We start from the raw sequence: 20,687 nt of genomic DNA on the forward strand, positions 1-20,687 counted from the left end.
AGTCCTGTCCACCATGAGACGGATCCAGTGGCCAGGATGGTGTTGGCTGGTGAAGTCCGTGGTGGACCAAGGTCCGCAGCCGTTGGAACTAGAGCTTGGCTTGGGCCATGCTTTGATCCATTGCAAATCAGCATATACAATTATTTCAGAAGAATCATGTGACTGAAGTAATAGTGCTGAAAATTCAGCTTTGCATCATGGTAATAAATTCCATTTTAAAATGTATTTACATAGAAATCTGTTATTTTAATTTTTAATAATATTTCACAATATTACTGTTTTTACTGTATAAATGCAGTAGTATAAATACTACTTTCAAAACATTAAAAAATCGTAATAATTTCAAACTTTTGAGTGGTAGCGTATATCGTCTATTATCTTGCCCTGGTCCCTTTTGGCTAATTTCCTTAAATTCCCCCTGTGGTGAAAAACAAGCTTTTAATGTTGTATATATGTCTATGTAGTGTTTTTAATATGCTTTAAGACAAACCATGTGCAAATTCACAAGCTTTGCATTGTTATCCTGATGGAAGATCCAACCACGACCCATTATAAGATTTCTAGAAGAGACCGTAAGGTTTTGATTTTTTTATCTGTAGGTACTTGATAGAATCCATGTATCTGAATAAGAAGTCCAGGACCTCCAGCAGAAAAATAGGCCCACAACATTAAAGATACAGCAGTATATTTAACCGTAGGCATGGGGTACTTGTTATCCCTGTTTGCACCAAACACTCTGGTGGGTTTGCTGCCAAAAAGCCCTTTTCTTTTGTTTCATCTGACCACAGAATCCAGTCCCTTTTGAAGATCCAGTCGTGCCTGACAACTGAATATGCTGGAGTTTGTTTTGTGACGAGCGAGGAGGATTTTTCTTGAAACCCTCCTAAACAACATGTGGTGATGTAGGGGTTGTTTGGTTTTTGTTTTATTGGCATTCTGACCCCAAGAGTCAATTAATCTCTGCAATTCTCCATCTTTGATCCTTGAAGAGTCTCTGGCCACTCAAACTCTCCTCCTCACCATGCATTAAGGCAATAGATACACGTCCTCTTCCTGGCAGATTCATAACATCTTTAGTTGATTTGAACTTCTTAATTATTGCCCTGAAGGTCAAAATGGGGATTTTCAATTCTATAGCTATTTTCTTACAGCCATTTTAAGAAATGGCTATTTTACATTTTACAGCTATTTTGTGATGCCTAATAATCTTTTGATGCACATCAGAACTATATTCTTTGGTTTTACTCATTGTGATGGATTATTAAGGGAATTTGGCCTTTGTGTTTCCTCATATTTAAACTCCTGTGAAACATGAAGTCATAGCTAGACAATTTCTTGTTGATAGTCACCCTGGTGTGCTACAAAGAAGGTAAATATTAATTGGAATATACTTCAGAGATATTTTACTCGTAAAAAATTAATTTACTTAGTTCGATTTTTGCAAAATTTTTGAATGAAAGATCAAAAGGATAAACAATGCAGATGTATTTTTTACAGCCATTTTTGATCATATTTACCAGGGGTGCCATTAATTCTGACCACAACTGTATATGTACAGACAAAGTATTTGAGTCTATATATTTCTGTCATCATTTCTCTAGTGTAGGGGGTCAATCAGGCAGCAGCAGTAAAACCATTGATAACATGGTTGAGAAAAACAGCAAACAGTGCTTGTGTGTGTATTCAAGTGCTCGCCAAAGCAAAGGCTGAGCATCAAAAACACATCACTGCAATCAGTGCACTTCAAACGCACAAGCATCTGCTGGAATAACAATAAGCCTCTCTGCTCTCACAAAACCACAGGACCACCTTTTAATCTCACAACTGTGCTGGACATTCAAACAGATCAGAGCTTAGAGAAACAGAGGACGGAGAAAAAGACATTGATATTGATGTTGCTCCGCTGGGAGAGATGGAGTGGGATGTGAGGAGGCGGTGGAGAGGTGTGTGATGTCTGGAGAGCTGTATGGTAATGTGTCCCACGTCCCCCTCCCTGCCTCCAGACACTCAACTGTCCTCTCAGCCTCATTTCAATCACAACACATCCCTTCACTTCAGATTTCTCTGGAACAAACGCAGCAAATCCATGAACCAGACAGATAAAACATCACTGCGCTGAAGTCAGAGGAAGACTCTTCAGAACTTAGAACAGGAGAGGAGGGATGTTTTAACACTTCAGATGCACGTTCTTCAAAGTTATGGAGCATTATTATAAAGCATCTCTTCAAAAACCTGAAACAGCCCAAAATACAAGCAGGTGAGTAAATAAACACAACACTTCTGTTCCTTAATCATCAATGTACTGCTAGATGCTATTACATAGTCATATTCTACGTAATAGTATTAATTAATCATTTAAATAATATGTGGAAATATTACATTGTCAGATCTTGATGAGTTCCTGAAAAAGGAACTAAACGTTGACGTTTAGTGCTATTCACAGCAATGGCTTCAAATGCAGTCATAATTGATCTTTATTCTAAGGTCACTTCTAGTCATCTCACGATCACAGTGTTCAAAAGTTGCAAACAGCTTTACAGTTTTAACAGTTTTAAACATTAATGATTGGTCAAAAGTTTACATGTGTAAATGTTACATGTGTTTATATGTTGCAAAATCTGCAAAATTGTCATTATGTTAACAAAATAATAAAAAGATGAATCTTAAAAGCACACAGTCACTACTGGAAAGGGATCAAATAAGCGAAAGATGCTGGAAAACTAAATTTGTGTAACCTGGAGGATTTTTCTGAAGAACGGTGCTCAGTTTAACTGCTCGGGACAAACAAGGAATTCATTAACATCCATCTTGGATGGTAGTGGATCATCTAGGACGGTAATGACACACAGTATTATGATTCAAGGGGTAATTTTAATAAACGGTCATTTTAATGAATTCAACTATTATTTGGTCTTGTGAATTATATGCTAATATCTCTTATGTAAAATATCTTATTCAGGACACTATAAAGTATTATTTTTCCACTATAAAGAACCTTTTGTGGAATAGGACGGTTTTATGGATGTTAGGGCCTCTTCATGGAACCATAGATGCCTGTTTATTATTAAAACATTTCCCTTTCACAACATATTTTGTGCAACCTTAATTTCAACCCTGTTAAAATGTATCATTTTTTCGGGTTGTTTGTTAACAATAGGGTGATTGATAGTCAGTGTAAAAATGTCCAAACTGCAAATGTCATCATATTACTCAACATTACCGACAAAACTATCAGTAAGAAAAACAACATAGCACAGCTGAATATATTATAATAGTGAGCTTGTTTTTTTTAAGGGCAAAGCATATGTATTACACATACAGACCAAAATCTATCAAAAGTCATTCATCTCTAATAAATCAGTAACTGATGTGAATGAACTCAATCCAGTTCACTGTCATGAATACTAAGAGCCTCCCCAAAATGACATAGGCTTTTCAGAGTGTCCTGCATAGTTGTCCATCTTGACCTTTGAACAGTGAACACCATACTTTACTGCTAGCATTGAACACAGTCAGGCCTGTGCTGATCTTGTGTTACAAAAGGAATGTCACTTTAATGTCCTAATTTAGTATGTAAAATTTACAGTTAACACAATCATGTCCGGTCATCAAGAAACCTTTGAAATGCTCATAGATCATTAAACGTTAATTTTAACTTTCATATATTCCAATAATACTGAAAAACCTATTTGTTAAGTTGCCTGATATTATTAGATATATTTCTGTCCATTTTAAAATGAAATTAATAAAATTAACACACCATTTTGTGTCTCTTTTAAAATCATATAATAGTATAACACACTTCTTTAGTATGGTGAATAATGTGTTAAACTGCAAGCATAAGTAATCATACAGATGGAACAAACTCATAAAACCTAACACCAGCTGAGAAGAACGTGCACCCCACAAAATTATTTGGATATTTCTAACTTGTTTTTTTTCAGTAATATGACAATTTGTTCTATGTAGTATTTTTGCATTGCAGTATTTCTATAGTATCATTTGTACAAATTATGTTTTGTGTTATCAATGTGCAAATACACAGATGCTGCTATGAATGAGACTCTAATAATATTAAATTGTTTATTAAATTGTTTGATTGGTAGTATATTCAGTTCTACAAAACTCTTTTACAGCATGACCGGACAAGTGTTGGTAGAGAGCATGGATTTATCGGCCCACAGACTGTCTGTGAAGACTTCTGTTGAAGATGAGTCAGAGCGTGCCGATAGCACTATCAGCCGGTCAGATATTTTAGAACTCAACAATCAGCAGTGTAACGGTCATATACGGTCTATCAGTCTGTATAAATCCCTGTTTGTCTCTTTTGCCAATGCAGTGGTCAGTCCATATGTGATGACACTTCATCAGAATTACAGCGAGTGGCCACCATTGAAGCACGTGGACTGAGCTCACAGAACTCCTTCCGTGGCAGAGGGGCGCTGTCCAGGTGGGTGTCACAGACAGTTTCTTCAGATCATTTGGGTTTATTCAAGTATGGCCTGCTTTGGAATTTGAATTTGAAATTGGTTAAAGGTATATATGGTCCTCTAGCGGTTAAAGGACAAAACGTCATACATTTTGCAGAAGAACATTGTCTTGGTTTTGATTTGGCACTGTGTGACTGTGTGGATAAATATGGTTATTTCTCATAACTAAAGAGAGAGATTATCCTACTGCTCATAAAACATTCACTACTAGGCTTAAGAGATATAAGCAGTTTAGATGATACGGATCTCAAGCTGATGAAAATAAATTCCAACACAGCGCTACAACAACCATAATGAAATGATCTTTTTTTCCTCAAAGTTTTTTTATTGAACGTCTTATCAAACATAAGATATACTTTTACAATACATTTTCTTTTTTTGTTAACCCACCCACCCAAGAACAATCCCCACCTGTTGCACCAATGCAAATATTAATTTAAAAAAAAAAAACATTATTGAAATGTTTTAGAGAAGAAAGCACAAGTATGTACAGTATATTACTCCTCTGAAATTGAGAGTAGAGAGGGATCCACCTTCCTAATTTGTCCAGAACCGGTTGCCAGATATCCAAAAATGTATAGGCACAGCCTGCTGTAGCGTACCTTATTTTTTCCATGGTCAGATTGTATAAAAGATCAATGAGCCACATTTTGAATGTTGGAGGGTACTTGTCTTTCCATTTAAGCAGTATCTGCCGCCGAGCTAAAAGAGTACTAAATGCTATGAGGCTTTTGTTGTTATGATTTAAGTGAAAATGCTGCGGTACAATGCCGAATACAGAGATCATGGCATCAGGCTCTATGACTGTCCCCAAAGTGTCGGAAATAAATTTAAATATAGACTTCCAAAAAACTTCAAGTTTTGGACAGAGCCAAACCCAGCGGGCACCTTGACATCAATTTAACATCAATATGACATCAAACATTATGTCAAAATGACGTCGCAAAATAGGTCAAAAACGAAAGTCATATTGACGTCAAAGTGCCAATGTCAATTTGATGTCAAGATTTTGACCTCTGCTGATGTGATTATTGAAGACACCTGATGTTAACAAGCAGAATCACCAAAGGAGAAAATACAATTTTTAAGCCACCATTTTGGTGGTCAGTGTTTGCTTTAGTTGGGCTCTTGACCCCTATACTATTAATATTTCAAATTTGTTTGGCTGATGTTAATGTCACTGCCAGATGAACATTGAGAAAAGGTGATCAGGCGGTGTTGGTTTTGTTTGGCATAATCATCACTTGACCTAAATCACTTGAGTCAAATAGAGTGTCTTTGCATTGTTAATTACAGCAACACTGTGATTCTATACATAACAATTATCAGCATTTTCAATATAATCAAAAACATTTCATGAAAGCTGTTCTGATCAGAAGACTTTAAAACATTTTGTATTTAGACACACTGACATCAATAATCAACCTGTGAATCTCAACAATGGTGACAATAATAAGTTGCAGTGCATTCTGGGTGCCACCAATCAAAACTCATTCATGGCTCCCATCATGCTTTGCGGTATTAATACATTTTGATCTGATTTATTTTAGTAATTTCCTTTTCCTAATTGAATATTTTGTCTGTCACCATTGTTGAGATTCATACACTGATTCTAGATGTCTGTGTGTGTCTAAAATACACACTTGTTTTATCAGAACAACTTTTAGGAAATCCTTTGGATTAAATTAAAAATTCAGGATTACATGCTCTAGAATACCGTGATGCTGTAATTACCAATATAAATCTTAATCAGAGATTAGACTCTAAATGAGTTCAGTGACACAGATCGAATGACGATTATGTCAAAACATAACCAACACCATCAGATCACCTTTACTCTTTGTTCATCTGGCTGTTCACCACTCAGTTTCAGCAGCCAAACAAAATCTGAAGTTATAGTCAAGTATAGTCAAGAGCCCAACTAAAGCAGACATTGATCACCAAAATGGTGGCTTAAAATTGTGATTTTCTCCTTCAGTGATTCTGCTTGTTAACATCAGGTGTCTTCAATATTGGCCAATCATCACTCAATTAATGACATCAGCAGAGGTCAAAATCTTGGCATCAAATTGACATTGACACTTTGACATCAATATGACTTTCATTTTTGACCTATTTCGTGACGTCATTTTGACATAATGTTTGATGTCATATTGATGTTAAATTGACGTCAAGGTGCCCGCTGGGAAGTGAAGTGAAGTGAAGTGTTCGACTTCACATCTATCACAGTGAGGATCTATGTCTGATTTAAATTTTGCCAGTTTTACTTTAGACCAATGCAGTGTATGAACAACTTTAAATTGAATCACTCGATGTCTTTGACATATTGAAGATGAATGAATGTTTTTCAATATAAATTCCCATACATCCTCAGAAATTCCTATAGACAGTTCCTCTTCCCACCAGTGTTAATTTCGTTAACGAAAACTATGACGAAAAATGTTCGTTGACGAGCTTTTTTTCCCTGACTAAGACAAGAGGATGAGAGACGACACCCACGTCATTAAATTGTAACTGTGACTATATCAACACATGCAATATCGTTGACGGAAAAAGACGAGACTGAAATGTTTTTTTTTTTAAAAATTAAACTTGACCAAAACCAATTGTTTTTGTCAAATAAAAGAGAACGGAGACGACATCACATTGACTGTTTTTTTATAGGCGTTCAAGTTTACGGTTGCCAGATTTCAATCATTTAAACCCCAGTCAGAGCTTTTCTGATAAAAGAACACGTTTTTTACACGGTCTTTTCAATAGTAGGCTAGGCTATCTGGCAACCATGCGCTCGCTCTCTCTACACTACTGAAGAAGCGCGGATGATCTGAAAACACAGACAAGTAAGCTGGAGTTCAGCGATCTTCATTTGAGATGTTCTACTCAAATTAAAGTGTCATTCAGTCAGTCTGTGTTCTGTCACGAGCCCCTTGCGCTGTTTGTGCGACTAAATCTGCGATTAAAATGCAGGCTGATATCCAGCAGTGTTTTTAATGTTGATCATATTATACGAGCAAGACTGCAATGTTTCCTGAATATCCGATTTCAAATGTGACATCGATTTTATACAACAATTCAACAAACAAAAGGGTAACATTAAGTGATGTAGCCTACTACATTTAAAACAGTATTGTCAGTAGGCTTATTGCTCTATTTTGCTAAGAAATCCATAGCAGAACTGCAGCACACTCGATGACTCACTAAAGACAGTGACTTACCGCCACCTACTGGCGACTTTAATTTAATATTAAAAGTATCACTTCGTTTTTACCATCATTGCATATTTATTGAACATTGTTTTATTTAAAGCATTATTTATTTTATAAAGGTAAAAAATTTAACTGGATTTAAGATGGCAAATATTGTCCACTGAACAACCACTTAACTAAGGGATATAGAATTGCATAAGTGCTACTGCTAAAGAGTGCAATGTCAATACAGCCTGTTACCATAATTAAAATTTCTCATAAGCTTAATTGAATTGGCCTAGAGAGAAAAAGGATTATGAATTTATTTTCTAAAGACTAGGCTACATATAAATAGCTACCAAAATGAATGTCGGTAACTGCAGTTTGACTAAAAGTTGACAAAAAATGCAATGACTTTTCGTCAACTAAAACTAGACTAAAACTATGAAAGACAAAATGACTAAAATGTGACTAAGACCAATAAGCATTTTCGTCTGAAGATGAAGACTAAGACTAAATCAAAAATGGCTGCCAAAATTAACACTGCTTCCCACAATCTTTTCACGTGAGCTAGAGGTCCCATATTATGAGTATTCATTACCAGTGCTTTAAGTGGCCCAAAAGAGGTGCCGGTACTCCGGTAGTCTTACTATTATTATTAATATATATATATATATATATATATATATATTTTTTTTTTTTTTTTTTTTTTTTTTTTTGCTGAGTCCCCTCCTCCCCTGGGGTAACAATAACTATATTGAAGGGGTTTTATATACAGCAGTCAACAGATGACCTTATAAAAAATAATTTAATTGTGGATTTGCTTGAGCTAGAAAGAGCTACTGAACATAAATAAAATGTGCAAAAGGGTATTTAAAACATTTTGAACAAAATGTACATAAAATAAATTATAAAACATAATAACATAATAACCATAGAACAGTAGAACATAAACATGAGTCTTGCTATGGTTCATTTCTTTACCCGTTTCACACACCCTCTCCGGACCACGTTGAGTTGACACCATGATTGACATATGGACACTTATAATCGGATTGACGGCTCGATCGGACTAAAAAACCCTCATGTCAACACCCTAATCGATCCGATTGAGCTCGATCCGCATGACATTTCGATCGGATTGAAAGGGGTGGTTTATCCCTTATGTAATCCAATCGAGAGAACATGTAAACACTTGATCGGATTGAAAACCGAAACTGAAAGGACTGCGCATGTGCAATGACGTTAAATAAACGTAATGACGTATAACGCGCGGAACGAGCTGTTTTTCCTGTTGAACAAAGTGTCTTATTAATAAGTTTCCCGTCATTCTAAAATTCTCATTTTACTCGCGCGTATGTGAAGTGAAGCAGGACAACGTCCCACTAGTCCTTGTTGTGGATTCTCATCCACCACAGACGTCTGGTTTTGGCCGCGGGGAGGGGCAATTTTACTGCGTGATCAGCACGGCAAAACGGTTAATATGCTCTAAATTATGACCAGATACGAATTAATATTACGTCTGCTGTTTAAAACAAATAAAGAACCAATAGAGGAGAATATTTATGCGCGAACAGCGGGAAACTCTGTATATTCGTGCAGTTTGCGCAAAAATCAGATCCGATTTGAATCTTGTGGCATATAAAAGCGCACATCAACCCGATTACTTTATTTATCATTCATGTAAACACCTTGTTCGGTTTCATCAATCGTATTGATTTCATTCCGATTGTGTCCATGTAAACGTAGCAACTGACAGCGGCAAAAGCGACGCATGCTCTTTTCACTTGTAAAACTCAAGGGTGTATGGGTAATGTAGTCTCTGCTCTCGGTGGGACGAATTAGGAAGCGTGCCGTGCATTGTGAAGGGCGCTGTGAAAAGCGGCAGCACAGGCAAATGATTAAAACAGATGTGCAAATGAGCGTACCGGTACCCTAAAAGCACGTTCTGGGCGCACGGAGAGGTGGCGGTACGCTCAAGAGCTATATTTGGAATTGGCGGTACTGAGTACCTGTGCGTACCGGCACACTTAAAGCACTGTTCATTACACTAAATAATTTACCAATGGCCCCCTTGGAATATGGATTCACTTTTAGGACAGTCTCAAGAAGTGACTCAGGTGGTAATGAGGGGAAGTGACTAACAGACGATGCAGCAAAACAGCGAAGTTGAAGATATTTGAAGAAGTGAGTGTTGGGAATTTGGAATTTAGTTTTCACTTGCTGAAAGGTTGCAAAAGTGCCATCAATATACATATCCTTTAGTACCCTAAGGCCATTTACAGACCAGGCACCAAAAGAATCATCAATAATAGAAGGAGTAAACATGTGATTTCTTACTATAGGAGCAAAGACTGATACGTCATTAAGTGAAAAATGTCTTCTAAACTGTCCCCATATTTTGAAGGAGTGCTTAACCACTGGATTCAGAGAGTATTTATATATTGGATGAGGTGATGGCAATGTTGAGCAGAGCAATGCATGTAAAGAAGCAGGATGGCATGACAAATTCTCAAGGGACAGCCACTTAGGACCACCAGCATGCGAGTTAAACCAATACAATATAGAACAAGCATTGGCTGCCCAATAATAGTACTGAAAATTGGATAATGATAGTCCTCCATGCTCTCGGTGTCGCTGCAGAACACTTTTACGGATCTGTGCATTTTTCCCATTCCATATAAAAGTTGATATCAGCTTGTCTATCAGTAGGAAAAACGATTTGGTTAAAAATATCGGGATACACTGGAACAGATATAGAAATCTAGGTAGGATATTCATCTTGACTGTGCTTATCCTGCCTCCTAGTGATAACAGCAATGTACCCCAACGCTCAAAATCTTGTTTTATAGAATCTATCAATGGAATGAAATTAGTTTTATAGAGGTTCTTGTAATTATTAGTAACCCATATACCTAAATACTTAAATGTGTCTTTACTCAATTTAAACGGTAAGGAGTTAAATGTGATAAGTCTGGCTGCAGTGTTAATCGGCATGAGTTCACTTTTTTGCATGTTTATTTTATATCCTGATATTTTCCCAAAACTACCAAGTAATGACAGTAGACGAGGCAGGGTCTTATGCGGCTCAGATACATACAAGAGAGTATCATCCGCATAAAGGGACACTTTATGTTCGGATTCACCCCTCAATATGCCTTTAATAGTATTATCGGACCGTATTGCCACTGCCAGGGGCTCAATCATCAGTGCAAATAATGAGGGGGATAATGGGCAGCCCTGCCTAGTCTTGCGGCCTAATTGGAAAAATGGTGATATGTTATTGTTTGTCCGAATTGCTGCTACAGGAGAGGAATATAAAACATTAATCCATGAAATGAGTTTGGCACCAAAGCCAAATTTCTTCAAGGTATAGAAGAGGTAGTCCCACTCCACCCGATCAAATGCTTTTTCAGCATCAAGTGACAGAAGCACCAAAAAATATATAAACTACCTCCGTTAGGATTTGAAGTGATGTTTTTAATGCCAAGTGGTCAGTCCACGCCTCCATTTGGGAAGTTTTGGCCACAACATGTTACTGTTTGACAGACTTGAAAAATTGGTGTAAGTGCTGGAGCTGTAATGGTAATATGGCGAACCCCAGAGACTGTCAGTCAAGGGCAAAGGGGAAATAATATCATAATCTGCTTTCAACCGCTCCCCTGAACCAAAGGTAGAAGCTGCCGTTCTCCCAAGATCCTACTGTACACACACACACACACACACACACACATATACATCTGGACTACATTCTGAGGTCCGCTGGCCTCCAGTGGTGGTGCACCGGCGGTCGAGCACGGGTGAAAACCAGGGCGGCATGCACATAGGTATATCGGGTGGAGTGGGACAATGGAGGATATTCAAAAGTCTGCGTATATTGTAGAATGAATATCGATTTTTGATAAAGCCAGTCTGATCATCAGACACTATTGAAGGTATAACAATCTCTAATCGACATACTAAAAGATTGGCAAATATTTTGCTATCAATATTTAACAATGAGATAGGTCGATATGAGCTACAATCTAATTTACTTTTGCCCTTTTTATGAATTAAAGAAATAACTGCTTGCCTCATGGTTTCTGGTAACGACCCTGAGGTGAAGGACTCATCATAGACCGCAAGTAAGATAGGGAAGAGTTCTGAGGAGAATTTTTTGAAACATTCGCTCAGAAAGCCATCTGGCCCCCGTGATTTTCCACTTTGCATGGTGGCAATTGCTTTCAATATTTCGGCCTTTGAAAATGGTCTTTCCAAATCTGAGGCATATTGTTCATCAATGGTGGGCAGAGTAAATTTGCTAAAAAATGAGTCAAAGAGTACCTCATTTCTACTGGATTCAGATGTAAATAATTGCGAGTAATTCTCCATAAACCTATTATTAATCTCTAATGGATCAATTAATTTTTTGTCGTGTTCATCAATAATTTCGAGAATTGACTGGTCGACAATTTTTTGCTGTAGTTGATGAGCTAAGATTTTCCCTATTTTTTCGCTGTGTTCATAAGACTTGTGTCTGGATTTATTCAAAAGGTTCTCAATAAGTTTCGTAGATAACAAATTCTGTCTGAAGAGCCAATCGTTCCTTAAATAAATCGACTGATGGCGAGTGTGAGAGAACCCCATCGATTTGCAAGTTATCACTTTCTATCTTTTTATGTCTTTCCTGTTGTTTTCTCTTTACACGGGCACTATACGATATGATTTGGCCTCTGAGATAGGCTTTTAACGTTCCTCAAATTAGACAGTAGGACACCCCTGGGGTCCGGTTATGTTCTAAAAACTCGTGTACTTCCTTAGAAATAAATTTAACAAACTCAGTATCTTAGAGAAGTTAAGTATTAAATCGCCACGGCCGATACACACTAATTGTGGTAGGCAAGTTTAAAGTAATTAACAGTGGTGCGTGGTCTGATATCACTATTGATTGGTATTCACATTTACTGACTAATGAAAGTAAACTATTATCAACAAAAAAATAATCGATTCGAGAAAATGTTTTGTGAACCGGTGAATAGAAGGAATAGCCTCTGCGCCCAGGATTCTGAAAGCACCAAACATCAGTCATTCCATAAGTTTTAAAATTAAATTATCTTAACAATAAATAATGATTTACAGTGAACTCTGTTAGAGAGCTACATATGACAGTTTATCTATTCAATAAAAAACTTTACTCACCTTTTGAGTAATAAAAACACCATTATCTCCACCTCACTTTTACAACACTTCAAATCCCTCAGTTCTCGTCTTCTCCGAAAAGCCAAACCAATGTTGATTTTGGTTTTATTATGAGCTCTGTCGCGCTCTCTTTTTGCCAGCAGACACGCCTTTTCGCCATTTGTTTAAAACATCTCAGTTACTATTGTAACCTCCATTCCCTGATGGAGAGAATAAGACTTAGGGGTCACACTTGGGAGTATCGAACACGTTTGACATTTCAGAAAAGGCCAATGAGAATTGGTGAGTGGAATTTGCATGCCAGCCACTTTCCCAGACATACAGGCATAAGAGGCTCCACTCATTCAGGTTTAAGATGAGGAGCCGAGATAGTGTCCCTGTCATTTCAGCAGGCAGTTTAGAGTTGGCAGGAGGGACACAAAGTCTTGTTCCCTCGATCAGGGAACTGAGTAACCGAGATGTTTCCTATCTGTCAGTCACTACAATGTTTTGTCGAGACTGACACTGGGGGACCCTTTACTAAACGCCACAACCACAACTCTATTAAACTCTGTTAGAAGTTTGACGGTGCAGGTGCATGCATGCTGTCTTGTGCCAAGTAGCAAGTGCACTAAAGCGACGTTGTAACACTCCCAATGCCCAGTGTAAGTAACAAAAGCCTCCCTATTCAAGGGACTTGTCCTCATCATGGGAATAGGATGCTTCAGCCATATCCTTGAACTTTTTATTTTTCTTTACAGCTGAGCACACCTGATTGTTTACATTGGGGAAGTATTCTCCATCTCTGCAGAGAAAGGAACACTATGGAGACCACATCCTGCCCAAAGGGGAGATTAACATGTGGATAGACATCCTATGGACTTACCTTCTGGGAAGTGCTACTTAAAGGAAAAGCCCTTGTAGTCGGCTCTACCTGATAAAGGAGAGACTACCGGCCACAGTGAACGGGCACTTTACCCGGAGATTATAGAATCTCACAAAGGTGTTGGGTGTAGCCCAGCCTGCAGCTCTACTGATGTCTGCCATAAAACATCACTTGCTAAACCCGAGGAGGCTGTGATACCCCCAAGGGGCATACACCTTGGCTTTGGTGAGTGAACAAAATGCCTGAATGATTGTATCTATCACCGCTATTGACAGCCCCCTGAATACCTCCATGTCCCATTCAGGGATCAGACATGGAGTTTCCAGAGTTCTGGACTTAGGTGCCAGATTATGCAACTAATAGGACATGTTCTCCTTCTCCCAGATTTTGCACAGTGTCTGTGCAATGAGACTCACTGGGGGAAACGCGTACTTGTGACCCCTGGGCCAGCTGCGTCCCTGTGCGTTCATGATGAGGGGGACATCTGTCAGTGAATACCAGAGAGAACAATGGGAGGATACCCAGGAAGCGAACAGATCTATTTTTGCCTCAACGTATTTATTACAAATCAGTTGAACCACCTGGGGAGGAAGTCTCCACTGTGAGATTGAAGTCACCTGGGAAATGAGTGGCTCACAGTGACTTCAGACGCTGCTGACTCCACAGGAGATGGCGGGCGAGTTGTGACATGCAACGAAATTGGATACCGCCCTGGAGATTTATATACGTACCGTACTCATGCCCATGTTCTTACAATGTGAACACGAACCATCCACAAATGCTGTCTCAGCGTGAGTACAACACAGGCATTCAAGTGATCATGGCCATCTGAAGGAGAGAGAAATTGGCCACATCCAGAAGGACATGGACAGAAAGGCCCCTTTTAAAAGACGAGATTCACTGTGTTCACGAGAAACTGCCTCTTTTAGTTGAAGCCCCCAGGGGTACTCCCTGCACTTATCTGTGCATTGTTTAAAGAGAGACAACTGAAATGTGCTGAGAGATCCGGCAGAATGGAGGGAGATGAATGGATTGTAGATTTGCTTCTACTCATACAAATAAGTTTCTACAGGCTCAGAAGGACAAAGCTGAATGAGTAGAGCACACCATCCTCATTTTATACCCATATGTCTAGGGGAGAAGCTGGCATGGAAAGTCTACTCGCCAATTCTCATGGGCCTTTTCTGAAATGTCAGAGATGCTCTGGGCTTTCGAGTGTGGTCCCTAGTGTTAATCTTAACACAACATCAAAGAGACTGACAGATAGGGAATTGGTGATTTCCTAGTGGTTGGAGATTTAGCTGCTCCATGTCAACCTTTCTTGTTCCCTGTGAAAACTAATTTATGCCATTCCCACTTTTTTTCTCTATTTACGGATACGACAAGATATGTACGGGCAAGTGAAGTATGGGTTGAACTATACTTTAAAAATTTCTTAATTCAATTTATGTTGATGATATTTATATGATGACCTACCAAAGTTTTGGAAATATTGTGAACTATAGAAAGAACATACAGTAGATGCATACATCACCAAATTAAAAAAGAGCGAACTTTAAATCTGCACAGCTATATTCACTTAATAGAAAAATAACAAATTAAGTTAATATTGATCAATTAAGGATGAGACTGCTCAGAGAACCAGAATTATCTCCATATTATATAGTTTAGTTTTTTTTATTATATAGTTTAATTTCAGGATTTCTGGCACTATATTTCCAGCTTCCAGTTTTTAAATCAAACTTTGGTCAGCGTCACAGGATCATAATTCAGAGAAATAATTAGGAGAAACTACAGCATTTAGGAACCCTGGTAAAGTAGAATGTTTGAACCAAATTAATCAGGCAATTTCTCCCAGGACTCCCCAGAACCAAAGGACAGGGCACTCTTGTTGAAATCCTTTGGGAAGCTGCGGTACCTTTCAAAGCTCCCACATATATGAAGTTAGGGAACATCTAGAAGGCTATTTAGTTTATTTCAATTTAGACTTGGATGGAAGGTGAACTCTTGAAATTAAATTCTGGTCAATTTCTCACAATGGGTATTTCCACATTGATTCATTATTTCCCTTTGTTTCCAAGGTTGGTGAGTATGGTAGTCACTCTTAGAGACTGGGCCCATAAGAGCCTTCAGGAAGAGGAGGATAGGCCAGATTCTTTTTTAGAGCGCTTCCGAGGACCTGAACTTCAAGTTGCTCCCAGTCGGATAAGCATCAGTAGATCTGAGGCTCAAGATGGAAAAACCAGTGCCAAAACCAAGTGAGTTTGTCCTGTCACACCATTATCACCATTTATACATAGCTGTATGAAATTTCCATTGACTTTTTTTAACAAACATGCAACCACATAAAATTATGAAATGCATTTGGTTATCAGGAAAAAGTCTGATGTTTTCATACTGGCACCTGCTGATGACCTGTACTACCGCTGGCTGTTTGTTATTGCCACAGCTGTATTGTACAACTGGTGTTTTGTGGTGGCTAGGTAAGACAAAAGAAATGTTAATTTATCTACACACTAATAATTTTATTTGGAGTTTAAAGCTGATATATTAAACGTCAATAGCATTTATTAGCTAAAATAAATCCAATGATTCCAATGAAAACCTTTTGACAGCAAATTATACAGTAAATTAATCTGAATACTGTAAGTGGAAAAAAATAACAAACCTACTAATTTTGCTTGCTGAACACTGGATGTATATTGCCTGAGAGGAAATTATTTGTAGCAGCTGTTCTTCCAATTAAATCCAAGCGGTGTAATTAGACCTCATGAGCAAGAGTGTGTGATCTAGGCTTTCATTTTGATGATGATTCATGTAAATAAGTGTTGTTGTGCCATATATGAACAGGTTAGTCCTGACAAGCTAATGGTGTTTCATTATTCATATCCCAAACACAGAGCCTGCTTTGATGAGCTTCAAACCAGGAACTTCATTCTGTGGCTGGTTTTGGATTATCTCTCTGATGTTATATATATACTGGACACCTGTGCGAGACTGAGAACTGGTCAGAATCTTTAAGCATCTATCATGTTTTTCAAAGAGTTTTTGTGACAATTCGCACTATTGATTAGATAGGTGCTTTGGTGCTAAAATTAAGTGTATATGAGCAATTGTTAAGAATTGACAATGTATACCTTCATTATAGGTTTCCTTGAGCAGGGTCTTCTTGTGAAGGATCTTACCAAGTTAAGAGAAAGCTACTTACATACTTTGCAGTTCAAGCTAGACCTGCTATCCATACTGCCCACGGATCTAGCCTACATCGTCATTGGCATTCATGTACCAGAGCTGCGTTTCAATCGACTGATGCGCTTCTCACGCCTGTTCGAGTTCTTCGACCGCACAGAGACCCGCACAAATTACCCCAACATTTTCCGCATTTGCATCTTGGTGCTCTATATCCTAGTCATCATTCATTGGAATGCCTGTATTTACTTTGCCATTTCCAAGTCGCTGGGCTTTGGATCCGACCAGTGGGTCTACCCAAACATGTCTGACCCTGAGTTTGGGACTCTCACGCGAGGATACGTCTACTGCCTCTACTGGTCAACCCTCACTTTGACGACCATTGGGGAAATGCCAGCTCCGGTGCGAGATGAGGAGTATCTTTTTGTTGTTTTTGATTTCCTTGTTGGAGTTCTCATTTTCGCCACCATTGTTGGTAATGTAGGAGCCATGATATCAAACATGAATGCCACACGGACCGAGTTCCAAGCTCACATCGACGCCATCAAACACTACATGCAGTTCAGAAAGGTCAGCAAAGAGCTAGAAGCTAGAGTCATCAAATGGTTCGACTACTTGTGGACCAACAAGAAAGCAATTGATGAGCAGGATGTCCTAAAGAATCTGCCAAACAAACTGCGGGCTGAGATTGCTATCAATGTGCACTTAGAAACATTGAAGAAGGTCCGTATCTTCCAGGACTGTGAGGCAGGCCTTTTAGTGGAACTGGTGCTCAAGCTGCGGCCACAGGTCTTTAGCCCTGGAGACTACATCTGCCGAAAGGGGGACATAGGAAAAGAGATGTACATCATTAAAGAGGGTCGCCTTGCTGTTGTGGCTGATGATGGGGTGACCCAGTATGCACACTTGACGGGCGGCAGCTGCTTTGGCGAGATTAGCATCCTCAACATCAAAGGGAGCAAAATGGGCAACCGTCGTACAGCTAACATCCGTAGCATTGGCTACTCTGACCTCTTTTGTTTGTCAAAGGATGACCTGATGGAGGCTGTAATGGAGTATCCGGATGCTAAGAAAGTTCTGGAAGAGAGGGGAAGACAGATTCTCCTGAAAGAGGGTCTGCTGGAGGAGTTGGAGGCCGGTGGAATGGGAGAAGAGCGGGTTGAGGACAAAGTGGAGAGGTTGGAAGCTTCTCTTGAAATACTACAGACTCGGTTTGCTCGGTTACTGGCTGAATACACAGCTACTCAACAGCGGCTGAAGCAGAGACTTACAGCATTGGAGTGTAGGACACATCATTCTGGAAGCGGATTCCTCTCAGATGGCAATGAAAGCACTATTGATGGTGATGGTACACACAGTGAGGTCAACATCCAACTTTGAGCACTTGCTTTTAAGAGAGAACCTTGTACTAGTCTTGATGACTACTCAATAGCAATAATATATGAGCGCTTTATAACAATTATAGCAGTCAAAAATCCACATGTGGAATTTATAAATATATTTATAAATGTCATGGAACAAACCTTAGTTTAAAATAACATAAAATAACATAATTTCCTTGAGATTTTGGCCAGCCTGCTTAAAGGTTTTTTTTTTTCTTTTTTTGTTGCTTATTGTGTGATGTTTTGCCAAATGAAGAATTTCCCAAATAAAAAATGAACAGCATTTTTGACAAATACAATTACATTTACAATTACATTTGTGTGTACTCACATGAGATTTCATTCAACATGGAGCGGGACCCCCACTGCCATGCAATTTACAGAGTTACAAAGACTTGGGGTGGTGACTGTTAAAATATATTTCTTCATATAGATTTATTTTGAGTAACATTTATTTTATGGTAATATCATGGAAATATTTGTGAATGTAATTTTGTAATCTGAATTTGATAAGTCAAAATAATGCACATGTCATGTCCTCACAAGCTGCATGCAAAAACAAACACAGTCCCCGATTCACAAATAAATAATTTGAGCATCTTTTAATAATTCACTTTCACACACGTTACTGGTTTGAATCAGTTTGACTAATCTTTCAGTAAAATAATTCAATATTGTGTTTTGGAGTAGAAATGTCCTGCAGTAGTTTCTGTTGGTGCCATTCAGTTGTAATTGGCATTGTATTGATAATTAAATAGAAAGCGTGTTCAAATTGCGATTAATTGCAGGCTAAGTTAAGTATTTTGATTGTGCCTAAATTAAACTTTTACAACTATACTCTCAGTGGTGCCTCAAAGTATGGCACTCCTATGTGTAGTGTTTTTTTTTTTTTTCACGGCACCCCAACCCTATTAAACTAAACGTACATGTGTACATACTGTATATAAAATTAAATCTAGATGAGCAAACAACAAATGAAGCATAAACAGCAGCATGAAGTATTATGAATGTATCACAACTGACATAATATGAGGTGAAACAACCCATTCAAATGAACCATCTGTCTTTTACATCTAAATGACACATGTCAACAGACTTGAAACAATTACTTTATGTGGGAATCATTGGAACAAAACACATTTAAAACACATTTAAAACACATTTAAAGATTGATACTTAACTTAACTTTGATTTGTTCAAACCTGACCTTTTAACTTAAAAATTGAAAATAAAATATCTGTGCATGGAACTGTCTCATGTGTATTTTAATGGGATACATGTGCCTGCTTTTGCGAGCACGGCCTCTTGATACAGGGTAGATTGAGGATAGTGCAACTCGCAGATCGTGCTCCACTGACAGAAGCTGTCTTTTTTGTTTTTCGCGTTTGCTAGGAATTCACACAAGAAAGAGGTTGAAAACAACAACAGCACATTGACGGTGCATTTCTGAGATTGATGGGTATTCGTGTCACACATGCAGCCAAAATTCATCCAAAGACATTTCTCCAAATTTTAATTATAAAGACTGATCCATAAAGAGTTCAGCCAATTCTTCTTGCTATTTGATTGGCAACATTTTTGACAATTTTGATGAGAGAGGGTTAAAAGGGTCACGGATTCATGCAGTCAAAGTTTTCATTATCAGCGGGGAAGTAAAACTCAAGCCTTTCCTGTAGCGTTCCCCTTCGTCAGCTCACTATGGTGTGAGTCAGAAGTGATTCTGATGAATGGGGATCCCTTGCGAGAGCCTGTCTACTTCGAGTGTAACTAAATGAGCCAATGCACATTGGCATGCGATAATTGCACCAGCTGCTGTGCATCGCGGCACTAGCATATAATGAGCAGAAGGTGCCTCGCATCCTTGTCTTTCGCTTCGGAGCCAGACGGTGAATGCTGTTCCTGCTCTGCAATCTTATCTGATAGTGTTTTAACTTCAAAAGACGAGTCTGCTTCTTAAGGAGAACACCTCTTCAAGCTGGTTTGGTGTTACAGCACAGACAGCACTGGCCGCGATCTCACAAAGAGCAAAACAGCTGTTTTCACAGCTCAAAATGTTGCGACTACAATGAGAATGTGAGTGCTTACAGCAGGCTTGCACTATCGTCCTGTTTGTGTAGCCGCGGTCATTCCTGGGTGCTTTAGCACAGGACAGAGCAGTTCCCTGAAAGAGCATACACGGTTTGACACTGCATCTTTTTCAAGATGTCATTCAAACCGTGTGTTTCTGAATGCGGTCGTTTCCTGTCCTCACGTGATGGCCACGACTGCATCAGAGATGATGCCGAGTTCCAACTGTAATGGTGAGTGTTATCGTTATCGATCTTAGTGCTGCGTTCGATACTATCGATCATAAAATACTCTTGGATCGACTACAAAACTACACTGGTGTTCAGGGACA

The 20,687-nt window shown here is 38.6% G+C and overlaps 1 protein-coding gene across 1 annotated transcript; it reads left to right on the forward strand.

The window, feature by feature from the left end:
* Positions 1–1,545: 1,545 nt before the first annotated feature.
* cnga2a (cyclic nucleotide gated channel subunit alpha 2a) lies at positions 1,546–18,419 on the forward strand. The gene is made up of 7 exons (XM_077235622.1): positions 1,546–2,257; positions 4,137–4,244; positions 4,340–4,450; positions 15,800–15,976; positions 16,094–16,201; positions 16,619–16,725; positions 16,867–18,419. The coding sequence occupies exons 1-7, from the start codon at positions 2,199–2,201 to the stop codon at positions 18,285–18,287; spliced, it is 2,091 nt and encodes a 696-aa protein (XP_077091737.1). The 5' UTR covers positions 1,546–2,198; the 3' UTR covers positions 18,288–18,419.
* Positions 18,420–20,687: the final 2,268 nt, after the last annotated feature.

This window comes from Siphateles boraxobius, unplaced genomic scaffold (assembly GCF_051911475.1).
Source record: "Siphateles boraxobius isolate OS27281-9 unplaced genomic scaffold, OSU_SipBor_1 2, whole genome shotgun sequence".
Classification (NCBI taxonomy): Eukaryota; Metazoa; Chordata; class Actinopteri; order Cypriniformes; family Leuciscidae; genus Siphateles; species Siphateles boraxobius.